The sequence below is a fragment of the Pristis pectinata genome, chromosome 9 (genome assembly GCF_009764475.1).
Source record: "Pristis pectinata isolate sPriPec2 chromosome 9, sPriPec2.1.pri, whole genome shotgun sequence".
NCBI classification, from domain to species: Eukaryota; Metazoa; Chordata; class Chondrichthyes; order Rhinopristiformes; family Pristidae; genus Pristis; species Pristis pectinata.
In genome coordinates this window covers 66,023,166-66,042,193 of record NC_067413.1, presented here as the reverse complement: position 1 = coordinate 66,042,193, position 19,028 = coordinate 66,023,166, and the positions used below count along the sequence as shown (strand labels likewise).

The 19,028-nt window shown below is 41.0% G+C and overlaps 1 protein-coding gene across 5 annotated transcripts in view; it reads right to left on the bottom strand.

Annotated features, from left to right (window-relative positions):
* trappc9 (trafficking protein particle complex subunit 9) overlaps window positions 1-19,028 on the bottom strand; it is a 460,625-nt gene that overhangs the window by 315,949 nt on the left and 125,648 nt on the right. For all 5 annotated transcript variants that reach the window (XM_052023166.1, XM_052023170.1, XM_052023167.1 and 2 more), the window contains one exon: window positions 12,138-12,268. In XM_052023166.1, the coding sequence (XP_051879126.1) occupies window positions 12,138-12,268 (131 nt within the window). The remainder of the gene's footprint in view (window positions 1-12,137; window positions 12,269-19,028) is intronic.

The window sequence follows — 19,028 nt, the reverse complement described above, 5'->3', positions numbered from 1 at the left end:
ATGTTATATTTTCTCCAAGCCACCTCTCAGAACATTAATGGCACTTCCTAATATCAGCAATGGTCCTTAAAAGCTCATAAAAGGAATCTATTTAGTTTTAAGATAGTAAAATAAAATCTTTACTGAACTGAATTTTTGAGCAATAGCTTTTCATTTACATGCAACTGACACACCAGCCCATCAGTCATAATACCACAGTCCTCCACCTCACAGATAAAGGTTGACATTTTATCAAATAAACCAAATACTGGTCATGTATTTCTAGGCTTCTTGATTGGAAAGAGCTTTCAATTTTAAAGACATGTGTCAAATTACCTATTAAGGGATTGAATCCTTCCAAACCACTTAAAGCATGATTTTGTTAAACACAATTATGGAGAAAGTAGATTCAATTTTCAGTGTTAAATGTGATCAAGCTGATGCAAATTATTTTTAAAATTGCCTCAATGTACATTTCCTTTGACATAGCAGAACACAGCAATTATAGCTTGTGTGAAAGACATTCGAAGATCAGTTCATTGCCCATTTGGTTGATAAAGACTGTACACAATGACCATTTACTTCCCTTCATAACTTACACCCATCCATATTTTTTATTGTACTTTATTTCCCCATCAAAATGTGGCCTCGCGGAACTATTGACCAGAGCTCAGTTCGAAATATTTCAGGCTCCGAGTCCAAAGATTGTGGGTTCAAGTTCCACTCCAGAGACTGAGCAATAAAATCAAGGCTGACACTCCAGCGCAGTAACCAAGTATTGTATTACCAAGGGTATCACCTTTCAGAAGAGATATTCAACTAAGCTGAAAGATCAATATTCAGTTTTAATTAAATTTCCAATAGATTATGAAAACTCCTTGCAGACAGATATTATGGATTCCATGGTATGATTTTCAAGAGTTACTTCAAGTGTCCTGGCCAATATTTATTCCCCAGTCAGCACTGCAGTCACTGATTAACCAGTCATTATCATTTTGCTGTTTCCTAAATATAAAGTTGCTGCTGCAATTCCTGTATTACATCAAAGAATACATTTCAGAAACATTTAATTGACTACAAAGTGGGTTGACATAGCTTTCAATTTGTTTTCCTATTTAAGGACATCTATATTTATGTATGCACCATGAAAATTCATTTCAAATTAATCAGGTTTGTTCATTCTGCCACAATTCAATGGTCCTGCCATCCCTCCCTAATTACACCAAAATTAAAACTTTGAAGATTAACTGTATACTGAGGGTAATGCCCAGCAATTTACCAAGAATAAAGCTACATTACACATAGTTTAAAGCATACCTCCATACTTTCAATATGCCCTGAGGTATACAATTCACACCTACTGCAGCATCCATCCAACCTCTTCAGTAGTGACTATTCACTTTCTGGAAGCTGCACTGGCATCCATACTCATTTCATCCTTCTCCTTTTCTGGTATTTTAACAGAGGGAAAAAAAATCTTTCATTAAGGTATCAAGGATCCAAAGCTTCAACAACCTTCAGATACCAACATCTCTCCAGATCCTTTGGGCCTGTCTTTTTATCTTACCCATTAGCTATCTTTTATGCTTCTCCTCTCCTATGCTAAATGATTAGTCCTTAAAAAAAAGGTCCCAGCTTCATTCTGTTGGTCCCTTATCTTAAATAAATGTTAAATTTTGCTCAATACCAGACTCTTTTACAACCATCTTTGGCTCTACACTCATTTTTATAGTCAGTGATCTTCCCCTAACAAAACAAACCTGTTCTTCAGTCTTCAGAATTATCTCAGAAGGAGTCCTTTCCTCTCTCCGAACCAAACTCCCTCAGAATTTTCAAGATACCTTGCTCTCAGACCCAACATCAACACTGATTTCAAAGATGCTGACAAGGATGCAGATGTTAAAATGAGAATAGCAATGCAACTCTGGCAAGAAAAAGAGTTAATACGTATCAAGTTGCAGACCAAGGTAGATAGGGTAGAGAGAAAAAAATGGATAAGCTCTAATAGGGTGGAGCTCAGAAGAGATCAAATGAAAGAAGAATTAATGGTACTGGCTGAAAGAGGGTGTTCAAGTTATGGTTAGAGAAAGTGCAAATAGGAAACAAAATCAGCAATACCATAAAAGGAAAGAAATAACCACATGCTGGAAATATGAGGTGCAAGACTGGAATGGCAATACTAATGTTTGGAGAGAATGTTCTAAAACAACCACTAACCTGCTCCTGGACCACTCCACTCCCTCAAATATCAAGGCATCATTTGTTGCTCATCATTTCAACTTGCCTAATAGATATCTTTCCTCCGTGCCCTCCAACGTCAGGGTTCCCAACCACGCATAGCTCACTTCTTTCTGCTTCCCAAGATCCACAAACAGACCTGTTCTTACCCCAAAGAACTTCTCAATTCTTCCCACCTCAACTCCTTTTTCCCCCCTGAAGGGTTATTGACTAAATATTGACCCTGTTCCTCTCATAGATGGTGACTGAGTATTTACAGCATATTCTGTTAATATTTCAGATTTCCAGGATCTGCAGTTATTTTGTTTTCCATCTTTTGAGGAGGCACATTGCAGCCTTTTTAGGATTCAACAAGTTCAAAAACATCAGTTAATGATATTGGAGAGAGTCAGCAGAACGTGATCTGATGAGGACTGAAAGCAATAGAAAACTAAAAAGGCCCAAGGCTAGGGCCCAAGGCTTAGGACACAGACAGATCGATAGGGAGCAACAGCAGAGATGAACTTGATGGAAAGTGATGCCAGCAGTATGCTGATGTGCAGTTTTAGACTTGAGATCCAGACAGAACTACAGGGGAGTGACAGGAATAAATTCCAAAGAATTTGAAAAAAAAAATCAATGAGCAAGTTACAGGAATGCAGTTCAGAAATTCTTCAAAGTTAGGGCTGCTAATTAAATTAGAACTTACAGCGGGAACCATATAATCAAAGTATTTAACAAACAACATTGACCAGGCTAAAACAAAATTACAAATAGTCAATTCAATAACAGCATTTCAAAACTGAGAAGATAAAGTTAAAAAAAAATCAAATGATAAAAAGTAGTTCCAATCAGAGTAACAAATAAGTTACAAAACTTATTTACAAAAGGAATGGAGATGAAAACTAAAACATTTTAAAATGAAGGACAGCAGCTGAGACAATTACTTGCAATTCCTGCACCATGTGGAAACTTCACGATCCTAAGCGAGTCCAACTGATTCAACTCCAACTCAGGATTTGAGCTTGAAGGCAGCTGACATAACAGCATAGCATAAGGGAGGCTCAGGATTTCCTGGATTGTATCTTCCATGAGGTGGTCAATCACAGGTAGATCAGAGTCATACAGCACAGAAACAGCCCCTTTGGCCCACTACATTCCATGCAGTAACCTTTGCCCATCTACACGAACCCCATTTGCCCACATTAGAACCGTATTTTTCTATGTCTGGCATATTTAAGTGTCTGTCTAAGTACTTATTAAGTGTAATGATTGTATCTGATTACACCACCTCCATTGGCAGTGCCTTCCAGATATCAACCACTGAGTAAATAAAACATTCCACCCAGATCCCCTTCCTCTGATTTTAAATCTATGTCCTCTTGTTTTTGCTATCCCTACTATGGGAAAAGAAGATTTAAACAACCGATCCCATCTACGTCTCTCAAACTTATACTTCCAGCCTCCTTCTCTCCAGGGAAAACAAGCCCAGCCTATCCAATCTCTCCCCATAACTCAAATCCTCCATTCCAGGCAACATCCAGCACAATGACATGCTTCCTACAATATGGCAACCAGAACTGCACAGTATTATAAGTGGGCGGTCATGCAAAAGTGCAGAAACCCATGGTGTCTCTCAAATATGTATTAGTAGAGTTGATGACACTTGAGTACAAACCAAAATGTAGCTAAAGAATGGTGCAGGAGCAAAGGTTTCTAATTCATGGGGCACTATGATCACTTGCAGAGTAGGAGGGTTATGTTCAAGATGGACACATCCCTCCTCAACAAGGGACCCGTGTCCTAGTAGAGAGTTCACTCGTGTGGATGGGAATTAAACCCTCAGGTCTTTGGATACCAGGAAAAAGAAATAAAAGTTCACACAGGAATGGGAGAGTTAAATGGGAAAAAAAACAATGAAGTAGTAATCTTATATTAGAGAAGAACATAGAACATAACAGCACAGTACAGGCCCTTCAGCCCATAATGTTGTGCTGATATTTTATCCTGCTCTAATATCCATCGAACCCTTCCCTCCCACAGACACATGAATGATAGAGAAATGGAGGGCTATCTAATAGTCTCTTAAATGTCCCTAATGTATCTGCCCCCACAACCCACCCAACACTCCATGTAAAAAAAAACTTACCTCTGACATCCCCCTTATACCTTCCTCCAATCACCTTAAAATTATGCCTCCTCATGTTAGCCATTTTGACCCTGGGAAAAGTCTGACTGTCCACTCGATCTAGGTCTGTTATCATCTTGTACACCTCTATCGTCACCTCTCATCCTTCTTTGCTCCAAAGATGAAAGCCTTAGCTGACTCAACCTATCCTCATAAGACACACTCTCCAATCCAAGCAGCATCCTGGTAAATCTCCTCTGCACTCTCTCTAAAGCTTCCACGTCCTTCCTTTCATGAGGCAACCAGAACTGAACACAATACTCCAAGTGTGGTCTAACCAGAGTTCTATAGAGCTGCAACATTACTTGGCGGCTCTTGAACTCAATACCCCAACTAATAAAGACCAACACACCATACGCCTTCTTAACAACCCAATCAACCTGTGTGGCAACCTTGAAGGTTCTATGAACGTGGACCTTCGACATTATCCACAACACCACCAACCTTCATGTCATCAGCAAACTTACTAACCCATCCTTCCACATCCTTATTGAAGTCATTTATAAAAATCACAAACAGCAGGGGTCCCAAACAGATCCCTGCGGAACACCACTGGTCACCAACTACCAGGCAGAATACGCTCCATCTACAACCACCCTCTGTCTTCTATGGGCGAGCTAATTCTGAATCCACACCGCCAAGTTTCTCTGGATACCATGCCTCCTGACCTTCTGAATGAGCCTTTCATGAGGAACCTTATCAAATGCCTTACTAAAATCCACATACACCACATCCACTGTTCTACCTTCATCAATGTCACATCTTCAAGGAATTCAATCAGGCTCGTGAGGCACGACCTACCCCTCACAAAGTCATGTTGACTATCCCTAATCAGCCTATGCTTCTCCAAAAGCCCATAAATCCTGTCTCTAAGAATCTTCTCCAGTAATTTGCCCACCACTGAAGTAAGACTCACTGGTCTGTAATTCCCAGGACTATCCCTACTCCCTTTCTCAAACAAAGGAACAACATTTGCCACCCCTCAATCATCTGACACCACCCCTGTGGCCAGTGATGACGCAAAGATCATCGCCACAGGCACAGCAATCTCTTCCTTCACTGCCCGTAATAACCTTGGATATATCCCGTCCAGCCCCAGTGACTTACCTATCCTAATGTTTTTCAAAAATTCCAGCACATCCTCTTTCCTCACATCGCCATGCCCTAGCGTATCAGCCTGTCATACACCATCCTCACAAACGTCAAAGTCTCTCACTGGTAAATTCTGAAGCAAAGTATTCATTAAAGACCTCCCCTACCTCTTCCAACTCCAGGCACATGTTTCCTCTTTTATCCCTGATCAGTCCTACCCTAACTCTAGTCATCCTCCTATTCTTCACATACGTGTAGAATGCCTTGGGGTTTTCCTTAATCCTACTCACCAAGGCCTTCTCATGCCCCCTTCTGGCTCTCCAAAGTCCATTCTTAAACTCCCTCCTGGCTACCTTGTAACTCTCCAGAGCCCTGTATAATCCTTGCTTTCTAAACCTTAGGTAAGCTTCTTTCTTCCCCTTGACAAGATATTCTGTCCCGTCAGCCACAGTTCCTTCACTCTACCATCCTTACCCTGCCTCAATAGGACAAACCTATCCAGAACCCCATGCAAGTACTCCCTAAACAACCTCCACATTTCTGCTGTGCACTTCCCCAAGAACATCTGTTCCCATTTCACACTAAGTTCCTGCCTAATAGCATCATAATTCCCCCTTCCCCCATTTAAACACTTTCCCATATCAGCTGCTCCTATCCCTCTCCAAAGCTATGGTAAAGGTCAAGGAGTTATGGTCACTGTCTCCAAAATGCTCTCCCACCCAGAGATCGGAAACTTGATCAGGCTCATTGCCTAGCACCAGGTTCAGAATGGCCTCTCCTCTAGTCAGCCTGTCCACATACTGTGTCAGGAATCCTTCCTGGACACACCTAACAAACTCTACCCCATCTATCCCCTTTACACTAAGGAGATGCTGATCAATATTACCCATGAAATCACCCATGGCAACAACCCTGTTATTTTTGCACCTCTCCAAAATCTGCCTCCTGATCTACTCCTCAGTGTCTCTGCTGCTATTAGGGGTCTGTGGAATACTCCCAATAGAGTGATCGCTCCCTTACTGTTTCTGACTTCCACCCACACTGACTCAGTGGATGATCCGTCCAGGACATCCTCCCTTTCTACAGCTGTGACACTGTCCCTGATCAACAAAGCCACTCCCCCACCTCTCTTACCTCCATCCATGTCCCTTTTGAAACATCTAAACCCTGGAATATCCAGTAGCCATTCCAACCCTTGGAACAGCCAAGTCTCTGCAATGGCCACCACGTCATAGTTCCCATGTACTTACCCATGCTCTAAGTTCATCACCCTTGTTCCTGATACTTCTCGCATTAAAGTAGACACACTTCAGCCCATCCAATTGACTGTGATTTTGCCCTTTCAACTACTCATCCTTCCTATCAGTCTTTCTACACTCTGCATCCTTTTGTACACTAAATGCACCAATCCCTAACCTATCACTCTGGTTCCCATCCCCCCGCCAAACTAGTTTAAACCCTCCCCAACAGTTCTAGCAAACCTGCCCGCAAGAATATTGGTCCCCCTCCAGTTCAGGTGCGACCAGTCCCTTTTGTACAGGTCGTACCTTCCCCAGAAGACATCCCAATGATCAACAAATCTGAAACCCTGCCCCCTGCACCAAATCCTCAGCCAAGCATTCATCTGCCAAATCATCCTATTCTTACGCTCACTGGCACGTGACACAGGCAGCAATCCAGACATTACTACCCTTGAGGTCCTGCTTTTCAACTTCCTACCTAACTCCCTATATTCCCTCTTCAAGACCACATCTCTTTTCCTACCTATGTCATTGGTACCAATATGTACCACAACCTCTGACTGATCATCCTCCCTCTTCAGGATGCTGTGGACCCAATCCGAGACATCCCTGACCCTGGCACCCAGGAGGCAACATACCATCTGGGAGTCTCTTTCACGTCCATAGAATCTCCTTTCTGTTCCCCTTACTAATGGAATCCCCTGTCACCATCACTCTCCTCTTCTCCCTCCTTCCCTTCTGCGGCACACAACCAGGCTCAGTGCCCGAGATCTGGTCACTGCGCTTGCCCCTGGTAGGTCGTTTCCACCCCACCCACAGTATCCAAAGTGGTATATCTGTTATTGAGGGGAACAGCCACAGAGGTAGTCTGCATGACCTGCCCATTCTCCATCCTTCTCCTGACAGTCACCCAGCTACCTGCCTCCTGCACATTAGGAGTGACTGCCTCCCTGTAGCTCTTACTGTATGTACTCCTTGTTATTCCATAGGAGCCGAAGTCATCTAGCTGCATCTCCAGTTTCCTAACACGGTCTGTAAGGAGCTGCAGCTGGATGCACCTCGTGCAGATATGGTTATCCGGGAGACTGGATGTCTCCCAGAACTCCCATATCTTACAGGCTGCACAGATCACTGACCCTGGAGCATTCTAACTACTCTGACCTGGCACTAAAGGAAACACCAAAGAAAGAAAGCAGCTAACCAGGGACTTGCCTCCACCTCTTCTTGCCTCAGCCTCTTGAGCCAAAGCCTCAGTCCCGCACTCTAACACTGGCCCACTCACACAATGGCCACTCAACTTATACCTACCTTCCTTTTATTTGTTGTTAATCAGCCAATCAACTGGTAACAAATTGCAAATTGAGCATGAGAAATCAACCAATACAAAAATAGGTTGAGAATACAGCAAGCATATACACAAAGCAGGATCATTAAGGTTAGTTAACCAAATACAAGTAAACTAGTGGAATTATAATGGAATGGTACAACTGAAATATGACTCAAGAAAAGAGGCAATGTTTGGCACTTTATATTCCAGGATACAAGGCATTTAGAAAAGATCAGGCAGGGGAAAAAATGTACAGCAGAAATACTAATTAATGAAGACATTACTGCGCAAGAAGAGAGACAAAGTTCAAGAGGTCAAATACAGAATCTATATGGTTAGAGTTGAAAAACAACACAAAGAACTGCCAAGTTACTTCAGCTATTCCATAGACCAGCAAATAATGAAAGACAGACAAGAGAGCCAAAATTGCAGCAATGTGCAGAGATTGTAGAGTGGTAAAATTGGGTTATTTTGATTACCCTGATATCAATTGGAATAATATTAGAGCAAAAGGGGAAGATTGGGAAGACTTTCCAAACTGCCTTCAGGAGAACCCTCTTGATCATCTTGCTTCCTGTCCAGAGGAAGGTGGCATTGTCGAATCAAATTCCGGCAAACAAGGTGGGCCATGGAATAAGTATCAGTTGCAGAACACATGGGGAGCAGCAAACATTAATCTATGCCATATGATATCAGAGAGGGGCTAGGAAAAAGTGGAACTTCTAAATTGGAAGAGAGCCAACTTCAAAAATGGAATGCGTGTGTTTGAAGTGGAACCAAATATTAGTAAGTAAAAGAACAATGGGTGACTTTTTACAAGATCACAGAGGATGTTGTTTTACATACAACTAAGTATACTCCCACAAGGAGAAAGGCAAGGGAACCAAAGCTAGAACTCTTTGGATGACAAATGGAAGACAGGTAATGATGATGAAAGAGGGGAAGATATTGGTTATGTGGCATTTGAATAAATCCATTGAAAATCATGTTTAAATATCTTAAGCTGAGGGAGAATGCAAAGAAAAATAAATCAAGCAATAATGACAGTAAAGGTAAAAATGTAAATTTAGAAGCTTTTGCATATGAAAATAGTGAATAGATATTAAAAAGGGTGCTAAAGGTAATGAGAATGCTCACTTCAAGATAAGCCACATAATGCCTGGTATTGACCACAACCTTGCCTTTTATTCAGAAGTAACTGTCATATTGTTTGTTTAGATAAATCAATCACTGCTGTCTATCCAGAGGCATGGTGATTGGCCCTACACCTGTGTTTTAAAAGGTTTCAGCACTGCTCATCCAACATGCACTTTAAGCCTGCTATTCATGTTGAAACAGGATCCACAACAGTCGAAGTAGGTAGTGATTCAGACAAGACTACAGATGAACACCATGCTTCTGGGTTGTTTCTCTTAGATTCACAACAAAGGTATTTGTCACCTCCACTGACTGGAGTAACCGAGGCACAAAAGATCATCATTTCAGAACTTAATCAACCATAAAGATCTCACTAATAATTGAGCATTTACAACAGGCTCCTCCTATTAAATAAGTATAATGGAAGCAGTTCTCTGATGTATGAAGAGAATCAAAAACTAGAGGGCATAGGTTTAAGGTGAGTAGGAAAAGATTTAAAAGGAACCCAGGGGCAACTTCTTCATGCAGAGGGTGGTGCGTATATGGAACAAGCTGCCAGAGCAAGTGGTTGGTGCAAGTACAATAACAACATTTAAAAAATACTTGGGTACATGAATAGGAAAAGTTGAAGAAAATGGGCCAATGCAGGTAAATGGCTTAGATGGGTATCTTGGTCGACATGGATGAGTTGGGTCAAAGGGCCTGTTTCTGTGCTTACTCTATGATTCTATGACTAATAAGGCACAGGTTTGGAGTTTGATCGAATACTCACCCCTTGCCTCCATGACTACAATTCTAACAATGAAGGATGACACCATTAGAACAAAGCAATCATTCACCCATCCTAAACATTCATTCCCTCATCCACCAAAACACCACTGCTGTAGTGTGCATCACCTACAAAATGCACTGCAGTTATTCATCCAAGTGCCTCTAACAACACCTCCCAAACCTGTGATCTCATTGAAGGAGTAGAAAATCCATTGTGATACACACAGTAAGACAATAGAGCTGACAGATTTGCAGATATTACTAAATTTTCACAAAAAAATACAAGGAAGAAACAAGGCTTAAGTGATGTGCTGGGGCTGCATTTGAAATAATATTCCTATAATAGTACTAGATCTGTAATGCGAAACACCAAGGCAACAATAGCAGCCTAAGCTATATAGCTGAAAACTTGATATTAGCAGATTAAACTTTTGCCTGCTGGAAAGAAAATTAAAACATTTAGCAGCTTTTAAACTCCTCTAGATGAAGGCCCTCTTCATCAGAAGAACTTTAAAATAAATCAAAATAGAGTAGCTGACAAGAGCACCTCCAAGACCATTAGTGACAAGAATTTACCCAATATATTCCAATCTCTTATTTGCATATTAAAATCACCATCTTCACTGATCTTAAGCCAAGTTTATGGCAGTTGGCAAGGAGACCAGAAAAGATTTCCAGTTTAAGAATATTAATATAGGCCAGTACAGTCACTACTGGATACAATGGTCTGAATATTCTCAGGAACATCACATCCAGCAAAGCTAGTTGTAATAGTATAATTGCATAACAGACATTAACAAAATTATCATTTCTCCCCTTTTTACTACTAACTATAACATGAAGTACGGGTGAGCAATTCTAAACAATGACAGGGAAATCACAAACAGGTTTGGCAGCATGGAATTGAAGCAGGATATATGTCTGCTCATTTTACCACCATTCGGAGAATGACAGTGGGTATGAAAACTGCTGAAGGTATTAGCTGGCTGCTCTAGTCTTTTCATCAACAATGACACAGCAGAGACGCTTTGCTTAAAAACTGATAACAAAGCCTATACTGATTACCTATATTAAGTTGTATCAGACCAACATCTTTCAAAGCCCAAAATGGTTGAAAAGGTTTCCAATAACATCGTACAACATATTGCACAATCCAACTATTATAGAAGAAAGCTAAACTCAGAATGTTGAGTTATTTTCAACATACTATGAATATTTCAGCAATCCAGAAACCCGCCTTTTGCCACGTTCATGGATTCTGCTCAATGGTTAATTTTATTTCTATGAAGTTAAAACTGAGAACAGATTCAAGTTGTGGCTTTGAACCTCTCTAAATTCGAAAGCAACATAATTTTCATGCATTTAACTGGAAAAAAAATACATTTTTCAAAACATCAATCTCTGCAGTTAAATTACTACAATGAAACATCCCAAAGCAACCAGGTTACATTTCCAGCATTTATAAAGCAAAATAAAAAAAACTTGATTTTTGCTGTCTTTGTTTTAATAAACATTGTCAACATACATTTAACCATATTTGTCTCTCCGCTTGCAATTATAAAAGGGAGAAAAATAAGAGAACGTTCCAGGTTTTGGGACTGACTATTTTGAAAAATCGTAAGTGCAAGATCTTATCAAGTACTAAGATGAGAAAACAAAATGCTCTATCACTGACCTCATCGCCTCCAGAGATCTCCCCTCTCATGCCTCCAACTTGGAGCAGATGAGGCTGAGAGAGACCTTAGAGACATAGATAGGGTAGATACTAAGAAATCTTTCCCCATGGCATAAATGTCTAAGACCTGAGGGCATAGGTTTAAGATGTTGAGGTTTAGTGGGGATCCGCAGAAGAATTCCGCGCGTCCCCCCCCGTTCGATGGTGGTTGCAATCTGGAATGTACTACCTGAGAAGATAGTGGGGGCAGATGATCTCAAAACATTTAAGCAGCATCATCATGAAAACTTGAATCACTGAGGCTTTGTAACTACGGACCAAGTGCTAATAATTGGGACGAGCATAGTATTTGATCTCAGCATAGATGTGGTGAGCTAAAGGGCCTGTTTTTGCACTATGATCCGTGAAGTCCCAGTCCACAATTCCTCAAGTCACAATAATAAATGCAAGCTGCAAAGTACCATGTTCATCCAGACTATTGCGCTTAAAATTGGAGAAAATGGATCATACCTTCACATGATTGTATTCACTTTTACTGTTAGTGTCAGCTGAATTGAAAACAGCAGATTTGCTCTCTGAACCTAATTTGCCATTCTGTCGAAAAGGACTTGACAAAGGTAGCCCTGCAACACTCATTCCATCTGAAAGGCAAAAAAGAAAATTTGTGAAACACACAGATTTATCCAAATGAAATTTTTTGACAAGTTTTATCAATTTCTGAAAAGTGCTAAAAATTCACAGAAATGGTGTTTTAAAGAATGCAAATTACATCATTATTTAACTTTATCCATTCTATAATCAGGAAGAATTGCATCCACTTAATACATATTAAAAAATAATCAAAGGACTTGATTATCAAGCTTAGTAAGCCACGTGGCTAGTTAGGATTTAATGTAGAAAAGGAAAATACAAACTTCCTTCTCAAAAAAAGGTTGGCATGCCATGAGGATCTGTGCAAAGAAACACCTTTCACAAACTCAACATTAATCAAAACATCTTTCAACCAACATAGTACCTTTGAAAGGTAGGCACCATTGTAATGCAGAAAATGCAGCAGCCGCTTTGAAACATAAGCACCTTTGTAATGGATAGACATGTCCCAACACTGACACGTCTATCCATGGCCTCCTCTACTGCCACGTTGAGGTCAGGCGCAGGTTGGAGGAACACCACCTCATCTTCCGGCTTGGGAGTCTCCAACCTGATGGCCTCCACATCGATTTTTCTTACTTCCGATAGCCCCACCCCTCTTTCTCCCCCCACCCCCCCCCCCCCACTCCTTCCCTTATTCCTGTGGCTCTCTTACCCCGCCTTGATGACCTGCCGTCTCCATTCTTTATTTCATGGTCCACTGCCCTCTCCTACTGGATTCCTTCTTCAGCCCTTTGTCTCTTCTACCTATCACCTCTCAGTTTATTACATCTTACCACACTCCCCCACCCACCAACCTTTCCCCTCTCACCTGGACTCACCAATCACCTGCCTGCATGTGCTCCTCCCTCTCCCCTTTCTTATTCTGGCTTCTGCCCTCTTCCTTTCCAGTCCTGAAGGGCATTGCTCCAGATTCCAGCATCTGCAGAATTTCTTGTGCCTGTCTTTGTAATGCAGGAAATGCAGCATTTGCTTCGTGTGTAGTAAAGTCCCAGCATAACAATAAAATAATCACAGGGTAAGAGAAAAAAAATTCTGCAGATGCTGGAATCTGGAGCAAGACACAAAAAGTGCTGGAGGAACTCAGCAGGTCAGGCAGCATCTATGGAGGGAAATAAACAGTCAAGGTTTCGGGCAAGATATCTTAGTGGTGAAAGCAAGGGGAGATAAATGCTGGCAGAAAAACACTGGGGAGAAATCTCTCTTACTCTTCTTTGAAATAATCTGAGGGGATCTTTTAACTCACCTGACAGGAAGCCAGGAGCTTGACTTAATGACTCATCTGAAAGATTGTACTGCTGGAGACACTAACTAGATCTGTATTCAAGGCTCTAGAGTGGGACTTAAGCACATATCCATTCAATTCAGAGGCAAGAATGCAAGTATTGAAGCACTGAACATGATAATAGGTATGTTCATTGACACATCTGCTCAAATTATTTGACAACTTTAATGTAATTGATGAAAATGAAAACTCATGGACCCAAAACTGCAAGCTTTCTGCTGTTCTGTCACTGTTTGGCTTCCTAACATCACCCTGAGCAACCCAATTCTAATTTTGAAGTAATGTCACCTTGTCCTGGATTCAATCAAATTTATTCTAAAGAAGAATTTGATCATGTTAAACAACACAATTAAATTGGACCTTAAACGACTACATTCATGAAAATAAAAACATTGGTATATAGAGATTCAGAGAGATAGAGCACAGAAAGGCTCTTCGGCCCATCAAGACCACATCAAAAACAAACAATCAATTTAAATAATCTACATAATTTTCTATTCTCCCCATATTCTCGTCAACTCTCCCCAGATTCTACTGCTCACCAACATACAGTGGCCAATTAACCTATGAACCCCCACATATATTTGCGACATGGGAGGAAACTAGAGCGGCTGGAAAAAACCCAAGCAGTCACAGAGAGAATGTGCCCTATCCTCATAATTGAACCCTTTCAAATGGTAAATCTGCACTTTAAGGTACGACAAGGCAAGGTCTTTTCTTTTAATCCACTATTATTAAAGAGGTAGTAATGGCAGTCAGTGGAGTGGTTTGCTCCTCCTGCGAAATGAGAAAGATCGGGGAGAAGTCAGGTCTCTCTGATATTTGCAGGAATTGTGTCCAGCTGCAGCCCCTCTCAAACCACATGGACCGACTGGAGAGGCAGTCAGACACACCAAGGACAAACAGTAGGCAAAAAGTGGTTATAGAAAGGAGCTTCATGGATGTGGTCACACTAAAGCTTCAGCCAGATAGATGGGTGATCACCAGGGAGGGGTGCAGGGGTCTCCCATGACTATCCCCATCTCAAACAAGTATAACATTTTGAATACACTTGGGGACAATGGCCTTTTGGAAAAGCAATAGCAGAAGCCAGATCAGTGGCACCATGAATGGCTCTCTTATAGAATGGGTCAAAGTGTAAGCAAGCGGTAGTGACAGAGGACTCTATAGTTAGGGGCACAGATAGGCTTTTCTGTGGCCATGACCAAAACTGCAGGATGGTGCATTGCCTACCTCGTGCCAGGGTGAAGGATGTCTCTGAACAGGCACAACATATTCTGAAAGGGGAGGGTTGGCAGGTAAAGGTCATGGTTCACATTGGTACTAATGACATTAGCAAGAAGGACGATGAGGTTCTGCAAAGGGAATTTAGGGAGTTAGGCAGAAAGTTACAAAGCAGGATCTCTAGGGGTATAATCTCAGGATTACTCCCTGTTCCATGTCCTGGTGAGGCAAAAAAATAGGAAGATAGTACACTGGAATGCATGGTTAAAGAACTCAAGTAGGAGGGAGGGCATGCTTCAGATACCTGGATCTATTCTAAGGCAGGTGGGATCTGTACAAGGACAGGTCGCACCTAAACTAGAGGAGCACCCTGCAGGGAGGTTTACTGGTGCTACTCGGGAGGGTTTAAACTCGTGTGGCAGGAGGGTGGAAACCAGAGCAGTAGATCAACAGGTAGAGAGATTGAGAAATTAGAGCTTAGGTCAAGAGAGTCTAATAGGAAGAATAGGCAGAGCCAGATTAATGAACGCGGTGAGGTGGATGGTCTGAAGAGAAATTACTTTAATGTCAGGAATATAATGGGCAAGGCAGATGAGCCTAGAACCTAGTACATGGAACTATGTTGTTGTAACAATTACAGAATCTTGGTTCAGAGAGGGACAGGACTGGCAGTTCAACATTCCAGTGATAAAAGAGAGGGATGTAAAAGAGGTGTGTGGAGTGATGTTGTATTACTGATCAGGGAGAATGTCACAGCTGCACTTAGAGAGGATATCTTGGAGAGGTCATCCCGGAAGGCCATATAGATAGAACTCAAATAAGAAAGGTACAATCACTATGATGGAATTATACAATAGGGCTCCCAATAACCAGGGGTCTAGAGGTGCAGATATGCAGACAGAACATGGAAGAACATGTAAAAACAAGTTAGTCGTAATGGGTGATTTTAACTTCTCCAATACTAACTGGGAGTCCCTTAGTGCCAGAGCTTAGAGAGGACAGAATTTGTATGGTGCATCCAGGAGGGCTTCTTGAAACAATACGTAGTTAGTCCAACTAGGGAAGGGGCTGGTCTAGACCTTGTACTGGGAAATGATTCTGGTCAGGTGATTGAAGTTACAGTGATCATAATTACCCAAGTTTTAAGTTTGTAATAGATGAGGACAAGACTGGTCCTTGGTGAAACTACTAAAGTGGGGAATGGCCAATTACAACAGTATTAGGTAGAAACTGCAGAGAGTAGACTGGGAGTGTCCGTTTGGAAGTAAATCCACGTGTGACGTGTAGAAGTCCTCTAAAAGACAGCTGGTTAGAGTTGAGGACCAGCACATTCCTAAGAGGATGAAAGATGAGGATGGCAAGGTTCAGGAACCTTGCATGACAAGAGATATTGTACGTTTAGTCACAAAAAGAAAGGAAGCGCATCCAAGGTTTAGGATGCCAAAATCAGAGAGGGCCCTTTTGGGAAAACAAAGAAAGCAGGAAAGAAACAAGGAATTAAGAGGGCTAAAAGGAACCATGAAATTTCACTGGCAACTGGGATTAATGAGAATCCAGAGGCATTTTATACGTACATTAGGAGCAAGAGAGTAGCTAGTCCAAGGGTAGGTCCACTCAAGGAAAAAGGAGGGAATCTATGCCTGCAGCCAGAAAAAGTGGGCAAGGTCCTAAATGAGTACTTCTCACATTAAACACCTCACGCTATGTAAACCACGTACATTCATGCACCATTTCACTTTTTTTTTTGAAGACCACCATTTAAAATCTGTTATTAATGCTTTAACAGCCAATATGTACTGTGCATCAGTTATGACCAGAGATGACGCACATTTTCAAATTTGCTGCAAAACAACAATGCTAGCAAAAAACTAAGTTAAATGGAACAGTATTGAATGCAGGTCATTGTTCCTCTGACAAATTCTATAAGGCATCACTTAAAAACAGGTAATAAGATCCAACCATCTAGCACAGTGCTTTGAACCCATGACACTGTGCCAAATTGTAAACTGTTACTCCAAAGAAAGTAACTCAATTTAATTTTGGGCCGAGATCCTTACATCAGTAAATTTCTAAAATGAGTGCTGATGCACACCTACCACAAATTATTTAAGTTTCAGTCATCCACCCAATTTTAAAATACTCCAACATCCTGAACAACTGTTAAGCTTTCAGACAGATTCCCAATGAACTGCTATGCATTAGTACTCCCAAACACGAGAACACATCTTTCTGCATCAGATTGTACTCTTCATGAACACCTTAACTCACTGGTCTTGCATTCAAGTTTACATATTGTTACGTACCAGTAACAAAAAGAAACACACCGAGTCATGTATAAGTGTTAGAAACTATTTTATTAATAATGACTTATGATAAGAAAAATAAAAAAATGTTAGAATGTTAGAAGTAAAAATGTTAGATGTCAAACATTAACCCCAAAACTAAACTCGAAGTGTGTGTGTGGCAAATTCCCAAACTCCAAGTCCAGGAATAGTTCTCAAAGTTCAATTCAGCAAGCCATAAGGTGAAACGTGAACAAAGGCTTCTGCAAAACCACTGTTGACTGAAGAGAAGATGTAGCGAGAGAATAGAGACATTACAAAATCCAAATGTTCCACGATGGAACCCATACTACACCTCAGTCACTGATGATCTCCACTGCTTTGTTCTGAAGTATCTACCACCCCAAAGGCATTCGAGACGTGGCCATCCACAGAAATACCTGTTTCCTTCTACAGGTTAATGACAAAGAGGACTCCACTGAATTATTCCAAAAATCCATACGTGGATTGTAGTGACAGACACAGTTATTGTTTTTCATCCATTGATAGAGACCAGCACGCAGTGTCTCTCTTCCTCTCTTTTCTGACTGAACCAAAATGTCACCATGTTATCTCGTTGCCGTGGTGACGCCACACACACTACTGTACTATGTCTTAAAGGGACATTCACCAAATGGTAACCTAATCCATAACAATATTATGAACAATAAATATGTAATTAACACTTATTTCATTAATCTCAATTCTCTTTTGGTGGTGTATCATATGATAAAAGAGAATTCTCATTCCAACAATATGTTTTGACTTTCCAAGATGAGAAGCATTACTTTCAGTCCAAATTTTGATTGCCTTATTAAATTTTTGTTGGGGAAGCAGTAATTTTAAAAATAAACACATAGGTAGATATTGCATTGCACATACAATAGTTTTGCATGTCACGACACTGCACAATGTTGCATTAAGATTAGTCATATTGTTGTGGAAAGAGTTTTTGATTGTAAAATTAGTGGAAACCAGTTAACACTAGGTTCTGGAAAACAATCCATTTCAGAAAACTGTCCAATAACATATCCAAATAGAGTTAGTGTTGCATGCTGTTGAGACACAGGAAGACATTTCATTAGCCTAATGCACTGAGAATGATTTACATTGGACTAGCTCCAAGACAAAAGTCTGCACAGATTTCCACAATCATTGTACTACCCTGCAGATTAATTTGACAAGCTGGTGAAGCTACAGCAGAACTACATTCATACTAAACAGCAAAATGAGCACACTTTAGGTAGTTCAGCAATCCCACTAGCAACAAATCAGCTTAAAGCTTTGCAGTCCTGTACAACCAGTCATGATTGATGGGAAAAAAATCCAACCAACAGGTTGATGCAACTCCATGGACATCTGCATCATGAATGATGCAGATGCCAGGTTCCATTTTTTGATTGAAAGCATTTGAAACCATTTACACACAAAAGCACACAGTGGATAACCTATCCTTTGTCCCTCTGAGATTCACATCATGGATGATTGCAGAGTTCAAATCCATTTGCAAGTCCTCAAATAATGCAGCAGTGTGTATCCATATGCAGCAAAAGGAGGACAAAATTCAAACTTGGGCAAATAAGCAGCAGATTATGACATACCTAACAAAAGTCTGAGTGGACCTCATGGGCTGAAGAGCCTATGTCACAATGATAAATGACAGAAAAGTTCTAGCATATACTCCCATGACTTCATCAGGATTACCATCTTTAAGTTCACCACCATGGACATCCTAGATGGGGTCATCTTTGATCAGAAGTGACCAGCCATAAGAATACCTTGCTTTGAACTACACGTAAAAGGCTGGGTACTCTGTAGTAAGTGAACCACCACCTGGTCACCATCACTCCCCATCAATCCCACCACACAGCATGCCTATCAAATAAAGGTGCAGCTCAACAATGTGAAAGCATGTTTTAC